The 21,492-nt window shown below is 25.4% G+C and overlaps 5 protein-coding genes across 7 annotated transcripts; 3 read left to right on the forward strand and 2 right to left on the reverse strand.

The window, feature by feature from the left end:
- The first annotated feature begins 30 nt into the window (after window positions 1–30).
- On the forward strand, window positions 31–1,577 carry LOC122718056 (calcineurin subunit B type 2). Its single transcript, XM_043942731.1, has 5 exons — window positions 31–131; window positions 353–392; window positions 743–954; window positions 1,032–1,241; window positions 1,313–1,577. The coding sequence occupies exons 1-5, from the start codon at window positions 129–131 to the stop codon at window positions 1,358–1,360; spliced, it is 513 nt and encodes a 170-aa protein (XP_043798666.1). The 5' UTR covers window positions 31–128; the 3' UTR covers window positions 1,361–1,577.
- A 2,459-nt stretch (window positions 1,578–4,036) lies between these two features.
- On the forward strand, window positions 4,037–6,268 carry LOC122718025 (serine/threonine-protein phosphatase 4 regulatory subunit 2). Its single transcript, XM_043942675.1, has one exon. It carries the CDS (start codon window positions 4,219–4,221, stop codon window positions 6,133–6,135), a length of 1,917 nt encoding a protein of 638 aa, XP_043798610.1. The 5' UTR covers window positions 4,037–4,218; the 3' UTR covers window positions 6,136–6,268.
- Window positions 6,269–7,673: 1,405 nt separating this feature from the next.
- Window positions 7,674–10,078, reverse strand: LOC122717982 (ATP-binding cassette sub-family B member 10, mitochondrial). The gene is made up of 3 exons (XM_043942584.1): window positions 9,344–10,078; window positions 8,170–9,278; window positions 7,674–8,092 (listed from the first exon to the last, which is right to left on the reverse strand). Exons 1-3 carry the CDS (start codon window positions 9,936–9,938, stop codon window positions 7,832–7,834), a joined length of 1,965 nt encoding a protein of 654 aa, XP_043798519.1. The 5' UTR covers window positions 9,939–10,078; the 3' UTR covers window positions 7,674–7,831.
- Window positions 10,079–10,958: 880 nt separating this feature from the next.
- Window positions 10,959–19,439, forward strand: LOC122718206 (serine/threonine-protein kinase mTOR). Of its 2 annotated transcripts, none has more exons than XM_043943050.1 (7): window positions 10,959–11,310; window positions 11,379–17,663; window positions 17,749–17,891; window positions 18,019–18,159; window positions 18,229–18,853; window positions 18,965–19,145; window positions 19,299–19,439. In XM_043943050.1, exons 2-7 carry the CDS (start codon window positions 11,441–11,443, stop codon window positions 19,312–19,314), a joined length of 7,329 nt encoding a protein of 2,442 aa, XP_043798985.1. In that variant the 5' UTR covers window positions 10,959–11,310; window positions 11,379–11,440; the 3' UTR covers window positions 19,315–19,439. The 2 variants fall into 2 exon arrangements, with proteins under 2 accessions (XP_043798985.1, XP_043798986.1); XM_043943051.1 differs by having other exon boundaries at window positions 10,959–11,197.
- Window positions 19,440–19,849: 410 nt separating this feature from the next.
- Window positions 19,850–21,455, reverse strand: LOC122718210 (cytidine deaminase-like). Of its 2 annotated transcripts, none has more exons than XM_043943055.1 (3): window positions 21,394–21,455; window positions 20,467–20,750; window positions 19,850–20,281 (listed from the first exon to the last, which is right to left on the reverse strand). In XM_043943055.1, exons 2-3 carry the CDS (start codon window positions 20,501–20,503, stop codon window positions 19,872–19,874), a joined length of 447 nt encoding a protein of 148 aa, XP_043798990.1. In that variant the 5' UTR covers window positions 20,504–20,750; window positions 21,394–21,455; the 3' UTR covers window positions 19,850–19,871. The 2 variants fall into 2 exon arrangements, with proteins under 2 accessions (XP_043798990.1, XP_043798991.1); XM_043943056.1 differs by lacking the exon at window positions 21,394–21,455 and having other exon boundaries at window positions 19,850–20,161; window positions 20,240–20,281; window positions 20,467–20,952.
- Between the last annotated feature and the right edge of the window lie 37 nt (window positions 21,456–21,492).

A 21,492-nucleotide genomic window follows, 5' to 3' on the forward strand; every position in this document is an offset into this window, starting at 1 on the left:
TTTCCTTTCTATATTTCATATTTTCTAGTGCCTATCAAAGTATATACTTACTTATTTGCTGATCAGTTTTGACATTTTATAATAAATTTTTAACAAAAACGACATAAGAATACACATACATATACATAATGGTAAGAAAATAATTAAATTTTAAACATATTAAAATTCATATAAAAAATTAAGTAATATTTGATAGTATAAGTAATTAATTTCATATTTGTTTAAAAAAGATTATGTATCATAATTGCATTTTAAATTGTTTTAAAATATTTTATAAATTTATAGTATAAATAAATGATATAAATAATTTTTTTAACAGAATATATATATATATATGTGCATTTTTTTTTAGGGTAATGAAAGCTCGTTGCCTATGGAACTATGTTCCAATTGTGAGTCAATATTAAACTATTCTTGGTATCTTAAATCAATTTATTTTGTTTTAAATTTAAAAATAAAAATTATATTTACATATATTCTTATAAAATAATTTTAAATTATATTTGATCAAAATATGGAATTAAATTAATAATTTTTTATTTATTAATTTACTTGTTACTTTTGATCTATTTTTATCAACTATTTTACCAACTAAACATAGTACCTATAAAGTATTAACCATCATATTAATTATATATATACAATTATGTTAACAATTATATTAATTAATATTATTCTTATATTTTTATTTTTTAATAATTAAATTAATAAATAAATTAAAATAAAAATATTAATCTTTTAGTTGATGTTGATGAAATTAGAAGATTAGGAAAACGATTTCGGAAGTTAGATTTAGATAATAGTGGTGCTTTAAGCATTGATGAGTTTATGTCATTGCCAGAATTACAACAAAATCCTTTAGTACAACGTGTTATAGATATATTTGATGCTGATGGTAATGGAGAAGTAGATTTTAAAGAATTTATTCATGGTGTTTCTCAATTTAGTGTTAAGGTATATATAAATTTTATTACAATATCATCAAAGTATAAATAATACATTTAAAAATAATTTCTTTTTTTATTATATAGGGAGATAAAGAAAGTAAATTAAGATTTGCATTTAGAATTTATGATATGGATAATGATGGTTTTATAAGCAATGGAGAATTATTTCAAGTATTAAAAATGATGGTTGGTAATAACTTGAAAGATACACAGTTACAACAAATTGTTGATAAAACAATATTATTTGCTGATAAAGACGAAGATGGCAAAATTAGTTTCGAAGAATTTTGTTCTGTAAGTAATAAATTCTAGAATCACAAAGAAAAAATAACTATATAAAAATATTTTTTTTTTTATAATTTTAGGTTGTTGGTAATACAGATATTCATAAGAAAATGGTGGTTGATGTTTAAATTATCAAGTTTATGAGAAAAAAGATATTAGAAAAAAAATTATAATAATATCAATTTGACTTTTTCATTATTAACACTAGATTTATTGGATAGTTATAAATAGAGTGAAATTATGATCATATTAAGTCTTTAATCAAGCCAATTTTTTATATAAGTTTATCATGTTTAAATATTTTTGTTATAATTATTATAATTATAAATTTATCATTTTCAAAAATATTGTGCATATTTATTAAATGTAAGATGTCTCAGTTGAAAAAAGACATTTAAATATTTCTTTGTTTTTAATGACATCTAAAAATATTTTTGATAATTTAAATAATTTTAATAGAAATAGTTTGAATATGAATAGTTTGAATATATATATTATGGAGAAAGAAATTTTTTCGGAATAGCATTTTTTTGATATTTACTTAAGGTTATTGATTTTTTTTTTTTTTATTAAGAAATGTAATAGTAAAATATTTTTTTTGTATTGTATGTAATGAATGAAAAGTATATTTGATGATGTCTAAATAAATCATAATCTTTAATTGATTAAAATATATTAAACAATTATAAAATAAATAGAATAATAAACTTATTATTTATGTTAATTATTGTTATGTTTATGTTGTAAATGTTTAAGATATTTATTAACAATAAACTTTATATAGTTGAATATAGAGTATAGTTTCTATACTTATCAATATACATAAATAAAATTTGTTTTCTAGCTGTTTATAGTTGAATTTTATACTTATCAATATACATAAATAAAATTTGTTTTCTAGTTATTTATAGTTGAATTTTATACTTATCAATATACATAAATAAAATTTGTTTTCTAGCTGTTTTCCCAGCTACTAAAACATTGTTGCTTTAAAATCATTTAAATTATAGAAATATTTTATATGTCATTAAAAACAAAAAAGACATTTAACTAATCTCAACATTTAAATAGTTTTTTCAGCTGACATATCTTGTAAATTACGCAAATTTTAATATAATTGGTGTTTTATATATATTCACAAAGTTTAGTTTTTAATCAAAAAAATATTTATAGTTATAGAATAATTTTATTATTTTATAATATATAATCATTATTAATATATGATTAATTAACATTATAAATATATGTTATCTAATTCATTTACAAAAAGTTATTTCAAGTTTAATTTTATGAAAATATAATTATAATTATATAAATTACTTAAAAAATGTCTTTTTATATTTTATATTGAAATGTAATTAAAATACATTTTTTAAATATTATTCCACGATATATTTTAATAATTTGCAATATATTACTAAAAATTTTGAATTTTTATCAATTTTAAAATTTTTTTAATTTTTCAATTAAATGCTATTATAGCTGAATAAATAGGAATATTTTATTTAATCCATAATACAAGATTTTTAAGTTAAATTAAATTAATCTATTAAATTGGATAACTGTTAATTTCTAAGATCTCTATTCAATTTTAAAATGATTTTTATATTTTATATATATAATATATATATATTGTATTAAATATATATAATATATTATTAATTAATTGAGCATCTGAAAGAAATAAATCATTTAATTAATTATAACTAATTAACATTTGAGAAGCTCTCTCTTGAGTTAATAAAATTAATTTTCTAATAGAAATCTTATGATTATTCAATTTTGAATTTAAAAATCATAAACAGGATTTTAAGAACTTTCAGATGCACAATTATTTTTATATAAATGTGTTATATAAAAAAATTAAATTATATCCATTATTTTATTATAATTATTATATTATAAGTCTTATAAATTTACATATTATCTTAATGTTTGATCAAAAATTGAAATAAATCTATGTAATATATATAATATTTAATCATTTGAATCCTATATATATTTTTTTAATATATTTTTGTTTCTTCATTTAAAAAATTATATATAAAATATATTTAATCTTATATTAAATATAATAATCTTATATTATAATGATATTATATTAATATAATATTATATAATTATAATAATTTTATGTTAAATATAAAAATTTATAAAAAGTATTCTAAATTATAAATTTTTAATTGATCAAAAATTAATGTTCAAATTCCAAAAATAAATTTTGAAAAATATCAGAAAAATATAGATTTTTAAAAAGTTTAAAACTATATAATACTGCATAACCAGACTTTTAATGTCAACATTCATTATTGAGTTCTATTCATTATTGAAAATATATGTAAACATGTTAATAAACTATAAATAATAAATAAATATTAATTATATTTTTATCATTACTTAAACAAAAATTATAAATTTCATTTTCTTATGTTATTTATAAATATATTTGGTATAATATTAATTTTATAAATAATATAATATTATATTATGTTTTTACTTTTACTTTTACAATATAATATAAAATTTTAATGTTATTAGATATTTTTAGATATACAAAAGTATTTATAATGAACAGATATATAGTATTATTTTGATTTTTTTATTGATGTAAATTTTATAAATATATTCTATATGAAAATATACCTGAATATTATATGTATTATAAAAGAAATTAAAATAGATTCTAAAGATTCGATTTCAAATGTTTAAAAATCGTAATTCATCTTGTTCATTGAAAAAAATAATATAATAAATGAAAGCACATGAGAGCTAACCAAATGCTGTCAACGTTGACATATTTTTAAGATATTGGTAGCCCTGTTTCGTCCCCTGCCTTTCATTGTTGCTATTTAATACCCGGTGTGTTTGCGTTTTTCATTATTTCTTGCAAAAAGTTTTGCTGTAAGTCTTTTACAATCTAACGAAAAGTATTGACAATAATTATTTAGCAAACAAAAGAAGGCGGAGGGGGTAGCAGGAGGTGAAGATGGATAATTTGGAGGAGGTATTGCAAGCTCTTGACGAATTTCAGAAAGTGCGTCCAAGTGAAATACCTCGAGAGCTCGAAGATTATTTATGTTGGGTTGCAAAAACTGGTGATCCTGTTTATCAGTGGTCATTAATTAAAACATTGTTCAGAGAAAAACTTACTCGCGTGATGACCGAATTTTATGAAAGTTGTCCGACGCTTGATCTTGCACCGTGTCCGAACGTTGAGCATTTCAATTATGATATGATGAAAAGCAATCTCTTGGAGCGTTTGGAATCATTTGCAAACGCTCCGTTCACTGTTCAACGAATTTGTGAATTATTAACAGCACCACGCAAGGAATACAATAGAGTTGATAAATTTATGAGAGCTATTGAAAAAAATATCTTAGTTGTTTCTACTAGAGAACCTGGACCAATAACCAGGAGAAATGAAAATGGAGATGGTATGGTAAATGGATCAGTAGATGAAGATCCATCTGTAACACAGCCTCCTCAGGATGTAGAAATGGAATATTGGGAAAAGGACTGTTCTTCCACAGTTACAATTAGCGTGCATACTGTTGAAAATGAAACGCCTTTGTTACATACTGTTGTACCAACTAATACTGTAGTAAAAAATGTATTTGATACGGAAGAACTTTCACATGAGAAAGTAGAATCAACATCTAAGTCAGATATTGTAGTATCTAATTTTATACAAACTACTTCAGAGTTTTCCGGAGTTTCCAATTTGAATTCTCAAGCACAAACACAGGATTCACAAATTGGTTCTGCAATACAAAATCTGTCAACTATAGTTCCTGAAAATTCTGGAATTATTAGTGATGTTTCAGAAGCAATTATGAATGAAGATACTAGTTCTCAACCTAGTTTAGAATTGATAAATGAAGGAGGAGATACTATAGATTCCTCAAGAAAATTACAAACTACTTTCCAAACAAAAGATTTTAGCACAAATGAAAATAAATCGACAAAATTTTATATAGATAATTCTAAGATAAATGAAAAGACAGAAGTTGAATTAATGTCAATACATGTACAAGAAGGATCAAATAAAAGTAAAGATATATTAGTTAAATCAGATATTGAACTCAAAACTGTATTGGATAATAAAGAATCAATTAGTCCAATTGTTGAAAATCTAAATACTAATAAAAATTTGGAAAATACAATAAAATTAGATACTGAAGTAGAAAACATTCAATCAATTATTGATACATCTATTTCAAATAAAAAATCTCTAGATATGGAAAATACATCAGCAACAAACAATTCAGAACAACTGACAAATAATTTAATATTATCTACTGATAATGTAAGTACAGAGGAGACTATAAATACTTCAAAGAATTTATCTATTGATATAGAAAATTTGAAAGATCAAACTAAAGAAGTAGAATTAATAAAGAACTCAAAATCTATAATAGAAGAACCATGTTCCAAAACTAATGTAACAAAACATTTCAATCAGAATCAAAAGAAAAATGATTTAATTATCACAGAAATTGGAGAAGATGAGGGCAGTATCATAAAAACTATAGTACCTGATCCAATTCCTATTGTTGAGGAACCAAAAAATATAGAGTCTATTAAAATTAAAGAAAACATTTCACCAATTATTGAAATAACAGAAAAATCAGAAAATCTGCAAAATTCTCCAATAATATGTCAATCAGAAAACAAAGAAAAAATGTCTATTAAAGATAATAATGTAGCACAATTACAAGGTAATAATATAACTTCTACCATAAATAAAATACATGATAGTGACATAGTAATTGAAAATATAATGAATAAAAAAGAACAGAAAGAGGTGGAATTAATGGATGTAGATGAAGAAGAAACATTATCCGTGTTTCAACAAGATGATGAAGTCATGGAACAAGAAACAGTACAATCATCTAGAAGTTAATGATATGTAAGAAGAAGATTTTATTCATATTTTTTAATATTTGATTTTGATTTTAATAGAAAACATAAAAAAGAAAAATAGAAAAAATGGAATTTGTTTAAATGATAAAAATTTGTATTGTATTTCAAATATGATTTGTATGATTTTCTTTAAGTAATTTAATATATGAGATGCATAAAGAAATATTGTAAGATGATTTATTAGAAATTCTCTAATCATATATTATATTACTGTTTCATTAATTTTATAATTACTACTCATTTAATTTCATAATTATTATTAAATCAATTTGGTATTGTACAGAGACTTGTTCATATGAATTTCTAAGCTCCTATAGAAAGCAAAACACTGCCTATTTCCAAAACATTATAATATTAGTTATCAGTTTTGACTATGATTTGGATCTTAATTCAAATCAATTTGTAAAAAATTTCATAATAAATTTATGTGAATGAAGTTTCTACTTAGGATATGGCTGTGTTTGTAATTAAAGCATATGAAATTTTTATGGCTCCTAACATAATACAATATGTGATATAAAAAAAGAAGCATTTAAACATGAATTTTAGTGCTTTACAGAATATTTTATTGGCAAATAGGAGCATAGATCTGACCAATTATAAGCTAAATTAATTACTGATTGTATAAAGTCACAAGAAATAATTTTGAATTTTAATAATTGGAAATAATGAAAAATGAAAAATATGTCAATTTTAAAAAATCAGTACTATTTATTAATAATATTCAAATATATTCACAAAAATGACTGAAATTTACAAATATTTCAATTGTATTAAACATAAATGGATGGGATCAAAACATGAATTCCATTTAATTATTTAATTGATAAAAAAATGTATTGCTATGTAAAACATAGCAAAGATAAAAAATTAATTCTTTCCAATTAAAAAATGGTGATTACTCTTTATATTTTGCTCTATTTTCCAATATATAAATATAATAATTAAATACTTATCAAATAATATGAATATTACAACATTTTCTTTTCTTTTAAAATGGAAATTTTATTTCGCAAAACACATTTATTTAAATTAATTTAAATAAATAAAATTAAAAATTTATCTTAGTTTAATTACAATAATTTGCTTCTGATCACATATTTTCATCAAATATTTTTATGCAGATTTAAGTCTAAAGATAATTCTTCTTCTTAAAAATAATTATAGTAACATTTATTATAGTAATTTAAAGACAACATATAGAACAATGATATAAAACATTGATATAATTTAAGAAATAACAGTGTACAATATTTTATAGAAAATATATTAAAAATCATTACCAAAGTGGAATTATTTATAATACCTGCTTTATATTTTAGAATATAGTTTTGTAATTCTTATGATTATAAATTATAATTTGTAATAAATGTCTCATATATATTATTTTAATAAATAAACGTATATCAAATTGAATTTTTTAAATTTTAAGTTTATACAAATTTAATGATTTGAAATTTCGTAGTAAAAAATATATGATACAAAATAATTTCAGAATAAAACATTGTATTTCAAAAATTAAATCAATAAATTTAATCATTATTTATTACAAATATGACTTTCAATACCTTTATAAATTATTTTCATACAATTTGTTAGTTTTTTAGTTCACATGTTTTTAACAATATATACATATAATTTTCATAATATATCAATTTAATTATGCTTTTATTAATTTAAGTAAAAGTTTGATGTTGAATTAACTTATTAAAATAACTATCTTTTAAATTCATAAGTTCTTTATAGCTCCCAGTTTCTATCACTTGTCCTTGTTTCAAAACAATGACTTTATCTGCATTTTTTATTGTACTCAATCTATGAGCTATAGTGAGAACTGTCCTTCCTTGAACAGCTTTTTCTAAAGCTTTTTGTACGTAATGTTCGCTTTCCGCATCTAATGCACTTGTGGCTTCATCCAAAATTAAAATTTTGGGATTCTAAATATTAAAAATATACAATTCTTATATATATATTAATTCTTATTAGATAACTTTGATTCCAATAATAAATTTACCTTTATCAATGCTCTAGCAATAGCAACTCTCTGTCTCTGTCCTCCACTAAGGGTAATGCCTCGTTCTCCCACTACTGTATCTAAACCATTTGGCATATTTTCTGTAAATTCTAAAATGTGTGCACATTTTGCAATCTCTTCTACATTATATTTTACTGAGTTTATTGCTCCATACAATATGTTTTCTCTTATTGTTCCACTAAAAAGAATAGGTTCCTGAGAAACAATACTAATCTGTGATTTTACCCATGCTGGATTAAGAAACTTAAGATCATAATTATCTAAAAGTATAGATCCTAAATTAGGATCATAAAATCTTAATAAGAGTGAAGCTATTGTAGATTTTCCAGAACCTGATGCTCCAACAATAGCAACTACTGTACATGAAGGGATTTTTAAATTGAAATTTTTCAAAACCCATGTATTCTCTCTTGTAGGATAAGCAAAACTGACATTGCGAAATTCAATATCACCTGATAGCTGATTTTTCAGAATTTCACCACCATAAATTGGTATTGCTGATTCTTTTTCAATCAATTCAACTAAACGTATATTTGCACCCAATGCTTTATTTAATTCGCTATAAAATGAAGATAATCCATTCAAAGAAATTGCAACATATACAGCATACCCTAAGAATGCACTTAAGCTTCCAATTGTAAGAGAGGAATCAGAAATCATAGCTCCACCATAATATAACACCGATAAAATAATCATATTTCCAGAGAAACCAGTTAATCCAAAAAACATTCCTCTGCATAAACTTTCTTTATAACAAACTTTAAGCATATCATCTAGTTGAGAATTATAATAATTGGTTTCATTTATTTCTTTTGAAAAAGCTTTTACTGTTCTTATATTGCTAATTCTTTCTTCAGATATTATATTTAGTGATGCTAAATTGTTTTGTATGTCTCTGGAAATCTTCTTTAAAAAACGACCACATACTATAGCTAAACCAGCAACTGGTGGAACAATTGCTAGACTAACTATAGCCAATTTAGGAGAAGTATAAAACATCATAGATATTCCAGAAATACTCATGAAGGCAAAACGTAATCCATCTGATATATTGCTTGTCAGAGCATTGCTAACAAGTTGTGTATCTCCTAAAAATAATCAAATATAAAAAAATAATATTTATATAATAGAATTTTGAAATTTGAATTTATACCAGATAATCGACCAACAAATTCTCCTGTATTACATTTATCAAAAATTGCTATTTCTTGTCGAAGAATAGCAGCATATAATTGTTTCCTTAAAGATTGAGTAATTCTATGTCCAGTAGTAGACATTAAATATATTCTGCAAAAATTACATAAACCTCCAAAAGCAAATATTCCAAATAAAATGATACATAATTGATTAAGATTTTTCTTCATATCTTTTTTATCATTTGTATTAATGATATCAATTAATTTTCCTAAACAAAATGGTACTGCCATTGTTATAGTAGATGAAATTAATAAAAAAGTAATAGCACTGAATAACCTCCATTTCTCAGGTACTGCTAGCACAATTAGGTTTTTCAATTCTGAAGTTTCTTTTTTTTTTGTAATAAATCGTACAGTGGAATTTAAAGTTTTAGTTTCTAAAGTATTTGTTCCGTAATATCTTAAAGTGTTAAATATACAGGTTTTTCGATTAATTCTGGCTGATGATGTTAAATATATATAAAATAATTGTTTATGTATAATTGGCGATTTACAAAATTTTATTTTTTGTGAAATAATATTTCTGGTAAAGAACTTCCAAATAAGTGTCATTTTTTAATATATTCATATGTCTAGAAACTAAACAATTCACAAAATGGAAAGTCATTAAAACTTATATTTGATTATTAATAAAAAGGTTATGACACTTTTAGATTGAATATATCTATTGAATATATTAAATATATTAATGTTAAAATTTATATTTAAATTATTTTTCAATATATGTTTATAAAATTAGATTCAGTTTAATATTAATAATAATTTATCGATAATATATTTTAATTTCATAACTAGATTTTAACCAGCTGCATATTAAAAAAAAAACCATTTTAATCACGTGACTAGATAAACAATGAATGAACTTACTATGAATATAACTTACTATAAATATATAAGTGAGTATTTACACAAGATACTTACCTATTGTAATAAAAAATATACATGTATATTTGATTGATAAATAAATTTTCAGTATACTTATATTTATTTTATATTATTTGTATAGTACTATAAACTATATTATTAATATATTTATTGTATTAATACATATATTTATATTAATACATATATATCTACTTAATTCATACAAAAAATGTAAATGAATATAAATTATTATTTATTGAATAAAAATATAATTTTTAAATGACTGATTTTATAAAATTTAAAAATAATAATGTTAAACTTTAGCTATTTCATTAAAAATTCTTTCTCTTTTTTAGAAACATTAATAACAAATCTAAATTAAAATATTTACTTATAGAATTAATAGCTTTGTAATACTACAGTAATTTTGGGACATTTATTTTGATTATAAGATATATAAAAAAATAAAATTAAAATTGGTATAAGTTTGAATTTATCAATCTATTTATTTACATATTTAAAATATTTAATTTCTTTTATTTAAATATGTACTAAATAATTTAAAATTTTTTCTATTATATATTTTTTTTAATTATTTTTGATTACAATAGTATAAACTAGATATGAATTAGAAACAATAGGAAACATACAAATATTTAATCAAAAAGAGTGGGGGAGTATTCAAAGCGCACAATTTAGTTGAGCATCTCTTATTAACCAATGTAGAGGTTATAAACTTAAGATAGTTCTTTCGAACAACGCATCATAGTTGTTTTTCTATATTTACTATAAATTTACTAAATTAATGGCATTAAAATAATTCAATTATTTGTGTGTTTATGACACACAAATAAGAGAATAAGAGATCTCGATTTATTATTTATTCGACTCGTAATTGACGAGTATCAAAACATGAAAAATTTATATGACAGACGTACTATAATAATGTAATTGAAAACATTTAAATTTTAATCACACATCAAGGAATTAAAAGAAATAATGACAATCACAAAAATGATGTATTATCAAACGCAAAATTTGTGTGATGTCAAGTAGATATGTGAGAAATAATACTAATTTATATCTTTTCTTAACTTTTTTTTATATTTAAATATGTTATTTTTTTAGATAACATACGTGAAGATTTATAAAAATAATATTGTAGAATTGGCATTTAAAAATTTTTAACAATGTCAAGTATACTTGTACAACAATTTGTTCAAAGACTTAAATCCAAAAATGAAGAAATACGTAATAAAGCAGCTAGAGACCTATGTCTCTATGTTAAAACAGAATTACGTGAAGTATCACAGGAAGAAATTACAGCTTTTATGGATGAATTTAATCATCATATATTTGAAATGGTATCTGGTTCAGATGTAAATGAAAAAAAAGGAGGTATCTTAGCTATAGTTTGCCTTATTGGAGCTGATGTGGGAAACATTAATACAAGAACTATAAGATTCGCAAATTATTTAAGGAATTTATTACCTTCTAATGATGTAGGTGTTATGGAATTAGCTGCTAAAACAGTTGGTAAACTAGCATTAGTTTCTGGTACTTATACAGCAGAATATGTAGAATTTGAAGTAAAGCGTGCCTTTGAATGGCTTGGTGGTGATAGACATGAAGGTAAAAGACATGCTGCTGTTCTTGTTTTAAGAGAACTTGCTGTTTCTATGCCAACATATTTTTTTCAACAAGTGACACCATTTTTTGAACTCATATTTAATGCAATACGTGATCCAAAACCTGTGATAAGAGAAGGTGCTGTTGAAGCATTGAGAGCTGCTTTAGTTGTTACTGCACAGAGGGAAACAGCAAAACAAATGCACAAATCACAATGGTACAAACAATGTTATGACGAAATAGTAACAGGATTTGAGGAAATATATACTAGAGAAAGAGGAGTAAATAAAGATGATAGAATACATGGTTCACTATTAATATTAAATGAATTACTAAGATGTAGTAATATTCAATGGGAAAAAAATTATGAAGCTTTAATGGAACGATTAAATTGTTCTACTCAACAAAATGAGAATGACATATTATCATTAATGCCTCGATTAAAAACAACAATAGTATCTAAATGGTCTAATTCCTCTCAAAATTCGACTAATTCTCAACAGACATTATATCCATCACATGAATCTGCAGTATGTCGTTGTTTAATGCAAGAACGATTAGATGATATATATAATGATGTAATGAATCAGAGAATATCTAGAAATCCACATATTCAACATGCTCTTATGATGTTGTTACCAAGACTTGCAGCATTTAATAAAGAAAAATTTACAAAAGATCATTTGAGAGAATCACTAGCATATCTTTTAATGACTTTACGTAGTAGAGAAAAAGATAGATATGCTGCATTTACAACAATTGGATTTATAGCAGTTGCAGTAGAAGATTCAATAAATCCTTATCTTTCAAAAATTATGGAAATGATCAAAAGTTTATTACCTTCTAAGGAAACGTCTACTAAGAAACGTGGAATATCTTTGGAGCCTGCAGTATTTATTTGTATAACTTTACTTGGACATGCAGTAAAACAAGTTATAGCTGCAGATGTGAGAGATTTGTTAGAATCTATGTTACAAACTGGATTAAGTCCTATTCTTACAACTTCTCTCAGAGAACTAGCTCATAGTGTTCCATCATTAAAACCTGATATATCTCAAGGACTTTTACGAATGTTATCTCAAGTTTTGATGCAGAAACCCTTAAGACATCCTGGTGCACCATGGACTGCAACTAGTCCTATATCTGGTCCTCCAACTGAAATGGATATTCCATCTACAGTTTTAGCTTTGAAAACTCTAGGAACATTTAATTTTGATGGTAATCCACTTTTGCAATTTGTAAGGCGATGTGCTGATCATTTTCTTACATCTGAACAAGCAGAAGTTCGATTGGAGGCTGTAAGAACATGTTCAAGATTATTACGATTAGCGTTAAATCAACCTGGACCTACAGTGACTAATACTGTCTCTACTGTTCTTGGAAAATTATTAGTTGTAGGTATAACTGATACAGATCCTGATGTAAGACTTTGGGTTTTAGCTTCTCTGGATGATTCATTTGATATTCATTTAGCACAAGCAGAAAATCTTTCCGCACTATTTATTGCAATGAATGATGAAATGTTTGAAATAAGGGAATTAGCAATTCGCACAATCGGACGATTAAGCACAATGAATCCAGCATATGTTATGCCTTCTTTACGTAAAACACTTATACAATTTTTAACTGAATTAGAACATTCAGGTATGGGTCGTAACAAGGAACAAGCTGCACGAATGTTGGATCATTTAGTAGTCAGTGCACCTAGACTTATTCGACCATATATGGAACCCATTCTAAAAGTTCTTGTTCCAAAATTAAAAGAGCCTGAATCAAATCCTGGTGTAATTTTAGCTATATTACGCGCTATTGGTGATTTAGCAGAAGTTAATGGTGCTGAAATGCAACAATGGATGCCTGAACTTCTTTCTATATTGCTTGAAATGCTAGTCGACGCGAGCTCTCCAGAAAAAAGAGGAGTTGCTTTATGGGTTCTTGGACAACTAGTGGGAAGTACAGGACATGTTGTTAAGCCATATATGCAATATCCTTCATTACTAGATGTATTGATAAATTTCTTAAAAACAGAACAACAACTAATTATTAGAAGAGAAACTATAAGAGTTCTTGGATTATTAGGTGCTTTAGATCCATATAAACATAAAATGAACCTTGGTCAGATTGATTCTCAATTGGATACTCTTACTTCTATGGCTGATACTAAAAGTGAAACTGAAAATACACAAGATTTAACTACTAGTGAAATGTTGGTCAACATGTCCTCTTCAACTTTAGAAGAATATTATCCAGCCATTGCTATTGCAACTCTTATGAGAATCATTCGTGATCCAACATTATCGCAACATCATACTATGGTAGTTCAAGCTGTAACTTTTATATTCAAAAGCTTAGGAATTAAATGTGTTCCATATATTTCTCAAGTGATGCCAAGTTTCCTTAATGTAGTTCGTACAGCAGATGTTAATTTTCGTGAATATCTATTTCAACAATTGGCTATTCTTATTGCCATTGTGAAGCAGCATATTAGAAACTATTTAGATGATATATTTAATTTAATTAAAGAATTTTGGACAGTGAATAGTCCATTACAGAGTACTCTGATACTTTTAGTTGAACATATTGCTGTTGCATTGGGTGCAGAGTTTAAGATTTATTTACCACAGTTAATGCCACAAATATTAAGAGTTTTAACACATGACACAAGCAAAGATAAATCAGTTACAGTCAAACTTCTTCAAGCACTTCAAAAATTTGGAAATAATCTGGATAATTATCTTCATTTAGTTTTACCACCAATTGTAAAATTATTTCATGCTACTGATTGCCCAATAACTGTAAATAAAGTAGCACTTGAAACTGTTGATCATCTAGCAGATACATTAGATTTTACAGATTTTGCATCCAGAATTGTGCATCCTTTAGTACGAACTCTAGATCAGTGTCCAGAGTTACGAAATACAGCAATGGATACACTATGTGCATTGGTGATACAATTAGGAAAAAAATATCAGATCTTTATCTTATTAGTACAAAAAATTATGACGAAACATAAAATTGTTAATTCACGTTATGAAGTTTTAATTGATAAAATTTTGACAGAAACAACTGTTGCTGACGGTGAGGATTATCTATTAATGAGACATCGACATTCAAGAAATAAAAATCGTGACTTATCGTTAACATCATCTGACACAACTACGATTAAAAGATTACATGTATCTGCCTCAAATCTTCAAAAAGCCTGGACTGCAACAAGAAGAGTTTCAAAGGATGATTGGCTGGAATGGCTAAGAAGTTTGTCGATTGGTTTGCTAAAAGAATCACCGTCACCAGCATTAAGATCATGTTGGGCTCTTGCACAGACCTATTCCAAATTACCTAGAGATTTATTTAATGCGGCTTTCGTTTCTTGTTGGACCGAATTGGACGATACTTATAAGGCGGAACTTATACAAACCTTACAACAAGCATTAATGGTTCCTGATCTTCCAGAGATAACACAAACGATTTTAAATTTAGCAGAATTTATGGAACATTGTGACAAAGGACCATTACCTTTAGACAATAAAATTTTAGGTGAAAGAGCAATGCATTGTAGAGCTTATGCAAAAGCGTTACATTATAAAGAAGATGAATTTCACAAAAGCAGAAATAGTAATGTTTTTGAATCTTTAATCTCTATTAATAACAAACTTCAGCAGAAAGAAGCTGCAGAAGGTTTATTGGAATATGTTATGAATCAGAATAATCAGCAAGATCTAAAAGTGCAAGTTCGTTGGTATGAAAAACTACATAATTGGGATAAAGCTTTACAATTATATAGAGAAAGACTAGAAAGCGATTCTACAGATGTAGAGTCGACTTTAGGTGAAATGCGTTGCTTGGAAGCTCTTGGAGAATGGGGACAATTGCATGATGTTGCTACCAAACAATGGTTTCATCAAAATGATGAAACTAAACAGAGAATGGCTAGAATGGCAGCAGCTGCAGCATGGGGTTTAAATCAATGGGAAAGTATGGAAAAATATGTCTCTTTAATACCAAAGGATACTCAGGATGGTGCCTTTTATAGAGCTGTTTTAGCAATTCATGATGAACAATATAATATTGCCCATCAACTTATTGATAGTGCTAGAGATTTGCTAGATACAGAATTGACTGCTATGGCTGGTGAAAGCTATCAAAGAGCTTATAATGCTATGGTAGAAGTTCAAAAATTGGCAGAACTAGAGGAAGTGATACAATTTAAATTAGTCCCTGAAAGAAGATCTACTATTAAGTCCATGTGGTGGGAAAGGCTTCAAGGTGGACAGAGAATAGTTGAAGATTGGCAAAAGATTATACAAGTTCATACATTAGTAGTTTCACCTCAAGATGATATGTATACATGGTTGAAATATGCTAGTCTTTGCAGAAAAAGTGGTAGCTTAATGTTATGTCATAAAACATTAGTTATGTTACTTGGAACAGATCCTTCATTAACTCCTGACCAGGCATTACCGACCACTCATCCTCAAGTAACATTTGCCTATTGTAAACACATGTGGGTAGCAAATAAACGAGAAGAAGCATATAATCAACTGCAAAGATTTGTACAGATGTCTTTACAACCGACAACTCTATCAGTGGTCAATCAAGAAGACGAGAAACAACAGGAAATAAGAAAAAGATTACTCGCCAGATGTTATTTGAAGCTTGGAGAATGGTTAGAAGCATTGCAAGGCATAAATGAACATTCTATACCAGCTGTGCTATCTTATTATGCTGCAGCTACAGAACATGATCCTACTTGGTATAAAGCATGGCATGCTTTCGCTTATACTAATTTTGAAACAGTTTTATTTTATAAACATCAGCAAGGTGATTCAAATACTGAGAATATTCCAGGAAACGGGACTCATAATAATCTTTCTAGTTCACAGTATATATCTCAATTTACTGTACCAGCAGTTGAAGGATTTTTTAGATCTATTAATCTTTCTCATGGTAATTCTTTGCAAGATACACTTCGTTTATTGACCTTATGGTTTGATTATGGTCAGTGGCCAGAAGTATATGAAGCTATTGTCGAAGGTATCCGTTTAATTGAAATCAATACTTGGTTACAAGTAATTCCGCAACTTATAGCAAGAATAGACACACCCCGAGCTTTAGTTGGTCGATGCATACATCATCTTCTAATAGATATTGGAAAAACGCATCCACAAGCCTTGGTTTATCCTTTGACCGTAGCATCGAAAAGTGCTAGTCATGCTAGAAAGACTGCTGCCAATAAAATTCTTAAAAATATGTGTGAACATAGTCCAACATTAGTACAACAAGCAATGATGGCTAGCGATGAATTAATTAGAGTTGCAATTCTCTGGCATGAACTATGGCATGAAGGATTAGAAGAAGCTAGCAGATTATACTTCGGCGAAAGAAATGTTCGAGGAATGTTTGATACATTGGAACCTTTACATGCAATGTTAGAAAGAGGTCCACAAACTTTGAAAGAAACGTCCTTTAATCAAGCTTATGGCAGAGATTTAATGGAAGCACAAGAATGGTGCCGCAGATATAAAGCTTCACGCAATGTTCGAGATTTAAATCAAGCTTGGGATTTATATTATCATGTCTTTAGAAGGATATCTCGACAATTACCGCAGTTAACTAGTTTAGAACTTCAATATGTTAGTCCTAAATTACTTCTTTGTAGGGATTTAGAACTGGCTGTACCGGGAAGTTATAGTCCGGGACAGCCAATAGTTAGAATAGCAAGTATACATAGTTCTATGCAAGTAATAACCAGCAAACAGCGACCGCGAAAATTATGTATAAAAGGTCAGTAATCTTTGAATTTCATTAGATAATTTAATATAACATTGAATAAAATGTATAAATTGTCTTAAATGTCTAATATTTGCAGGTAGTAATGGTAAAGATTATATGTTCCTTTTGAAAGGACATGAAGATCTCAGACAGGATGAACGTGTAATGCAGTTATTTGGTCTAGTCAATACTCTTTTATTACATGATCCAGATACATTTAGAAGAAATCTTACTATTCAAGTAAATATATGTTAAAAAACAAAATTTTATAATATAATATTTATCAAATAATTAGTCAAATAATTAATTTATTAAATATATAATATTTTATCAATTTTATCAATTAAATTTGATATTTTATATTTAGAGGTATGCAGTAATTCCATTGTCCACAAATAGTGGTTTAATTGGTTGGGTACCACATTGTGATACATTACATACACTTATCAGAGATTATAGAGAAAAGAAAAAAATACTATTAAATATAGAACATAAAATAATGTTAAGAGTAAGTACATATTTTATATATGTTGATATTTTATTTTAATTAATTTAATTATAACAATTTGATTTATAGATGGCCCCAGGTTATGATCATCTTATGCTTATGCAAAAAGTTGAAGTATTTGAACATGCTCTTGAGCACACATATGGTGATGATTTATCGCGGCTTCTTTGGTTAAAATCACCATCAAGCGAAGTATGGTTTGACCGTAGGACAAATTATACACGTTCTCTCGCTGTAATGTCTATGGTGGGCTATATCCTTGGTCTTGGTGATCGACATCCATCTAATTTGATGTTGGATCGTTTAAGCGGGAAAATATTGCATATCGATTTCGGAGATTGTTTTGAAGTGGCTATGACTCGAGAGAAATTTCCTGAGAAAATCCCATTTCGATTAACAAGAATGTTAATCAATGCGATGGAAGTAACAGGAATCGAGGGCACATATAGAAGAACTTGTGAATCTGTAATGTCAGTGTTACATCGTAATAAGGATAGTTTAATGGCAGTATTAGAAGCATTTGTATATGATCCTCTATTAAATTGGCGATTAATGGACAATGCTGCACTGAAAGGTAAAAGATCTGATGCTCAGGGAATGAGTGCTAGCAGTAATCAAGAGCAGAGCGATGCATTAGATTCTCTTACTGCCACATTACCAAAGAAAGGAGTACCATGTAGTGTTGAAAATGGAGGTAAACTATTTATCTGTATGGAATTTAATTATAACAATTAATAAATATATAATTGAAAATTATAAATGATATATATCATAAAAAATGAACGAAAATTTATTATTATCATAGGTGATACTAATCAACCAGAGGCATTAAACAAAAAAGCTCTTGCTATTATTACAAGAGTAAGGGATAAATTAACGGGACGTGATTTCTCTCATGAAGAAACATTGAGTGTTCAACGTCAAGTTGATCTTTTAATTCAACAAGCTACCAATAATGAAAATTTATGTCAATGTTATATTGGATGGTATTTTTTTATAACTTTATTTACAATATATTACAAAATCATAAATGATTTTCATTATTTATTTGTTAATTATATAATATATAAATAATACATTTTTTTATAAATGATTAATTATTATTAATCATTACTAATAAAATTATATTTATTTTACAGGTGTCCCTTTTGGTAAACAAAAATTTTCATAGATGGGGACTTTAACGTATATCATGTGCAGTCTTGTTCCTGTTTTTGCATTTTTTATTATTAAGAAATAATTATGTATAATGTCATACTAGAACATGTACATATATAAGCTATATTATTATATTGATTGTATATAATACTTATGTTATTCTTGCTTATAAAGTACAATGTAAATTAGAAAAAACATACTTCAGAAATTATATAATAATCAGTTTTTATGTAAACATAGAAAAAAATCTACTCAGGAATAAGATTATAGTAACAATATTTTTTTCTTAAAGATTGTCTTTGTATTTATTGAAATTTGTATATATAAAAACTAGCATCACAATTATTACAGTCAGACCATTCATTCAAATTTTTATAGACAAATTCATATAATATAAAACAACATTAATTATATACAATAAAACAATAATAATTATATATTTTCATTAAAAGACAGAATATGTCTTGATAAAATAATTAATATATAAAACAAATGAACTTAAAGAGATATTAAGAAATATTAATATACATAATTTAATCTTTTTCATTAAAAATTTATTGCAATAATTTTGCATTTCCAATTCCAAAAGCATGAGGTAACAAATTGCTTAATGTCGTTTTTAACACATTTTTCATATCAGGTCCTGTTAAATAAATTGGTATGTCACCAAATTCTGCAATAGCTTGTCTACAAAATCCACATGGTGTAGTAAAAATATTATTTTTTTTATCAGCTACTACTGTTAAAACTTTGAATTTTCTTTTTCCTTCTGACACTGCTTTAACAATTGCTGTTCTTTCAGCACAAGTTCCTACAGGATAAGATGCATTTTCTACGTTACATCCTGTGAAAATGGATCCATCATCACAAAGTATTGCAGCTCCAACTTTAAACTTACTATAGGGTGAATAAGAGTACTCACGAACTGCTATAGTCTTCTTTATCAAAGATTGAATATCTGGTTCTATAAAATATTGTAAATAAAAAAAAAATTAATACTAATAACTTATGTTTAATTTTTGTTAAATATTATATATAATATTATAGATAGATAGATAGATAGATAAATAGATAGATAGATAAATAGATAGATAGATAGATAGATAGATGAATAATGAAATTAATAAAATATGATTATATTATATTTACCTAGTTTCGCAAAATCAATAATTTCTTCTGCATTCATTATAGCACGTATTATTAAATATCGTAAAAAATCAATGTTTTAATTTGATATTTATTTAGAAAACCATCTTAATACTCGATACTATTTTGATACTTGTCAAATAATATTTTTAGATACACGTAACAAATATATACATATAAATTTTTTAAAAACTATGCAAATATACGTGTTATCAAGTATACTATTATCAACTATTGTATTATACACTTTTGTTTGCTCACACACGCATATCGTACAATGATTTTATCTGCAGAATGAGATAATATTGACCAATATTATTATTATATTGAATCTAAGAAATAACCAATCAGACTCGACCAATTTTTTAACTGTTAACAATAATTGATTAATAAATATGACTAATAGAAATATAAGATTAAGAGATATCAAAAATTATTTTTAAATTTTATATTTTGTTATTATTTTAACAATAATATTTATTGATTAAGAAATTTTAATAATATCGTTCTAACATTCATAATTCAATTTCTTATTTAACCTTAAATTAAATTTAATAAAAATTTAATAAGAAATTTGTATATATAACAAATAATTTGAATTGAAATAATAATTAGAATATATATAATTTAATTTATATTTTAAAATATAATTTATATTTTTTATGTGATATATATAGACAATAGACAATGATTAAGCATAATAACAATATTTGATAATATAATCAATTGAATTATTAAATCTATTTACTATAAATTAAAAATTTCAGTAGTAATATTTAGTAACATTATATACAAATCATTAAATTATTGATGTGAAAGAAAATTAAAATAAATAATAAATATATTATATGATAAATATATATAAATATAGAGTATCAGATTATATTGTTGATCATTTTTGCTACCCAATGATGAATTCTCTTTGCTTACTATTGTTTCACTGCGTAACCCGCAGATGTTGATTGAACTTTAGTTACCATTATTAATGCAAGAGAGCGTTCTGTTTTATATTAGTTGCTCAGCTGTTTT

Source organism: Apis laboriosa, unplaced genomic scaffold (genome assembly GCF_014066325.1).
Source record: "Apis laboriosa isolate Shangri-la unplaced genomic scaffold, ASM1406632v1 scaffold5_cov152, whole genome shotgun sequence".
In the NCBI taxonomy this organism is placed as follows: Eukaryota; Metazoa; Arthropoda; class Insecta; order Hymenoptera; family Apidae; genus Apis; species Apis laboriosa.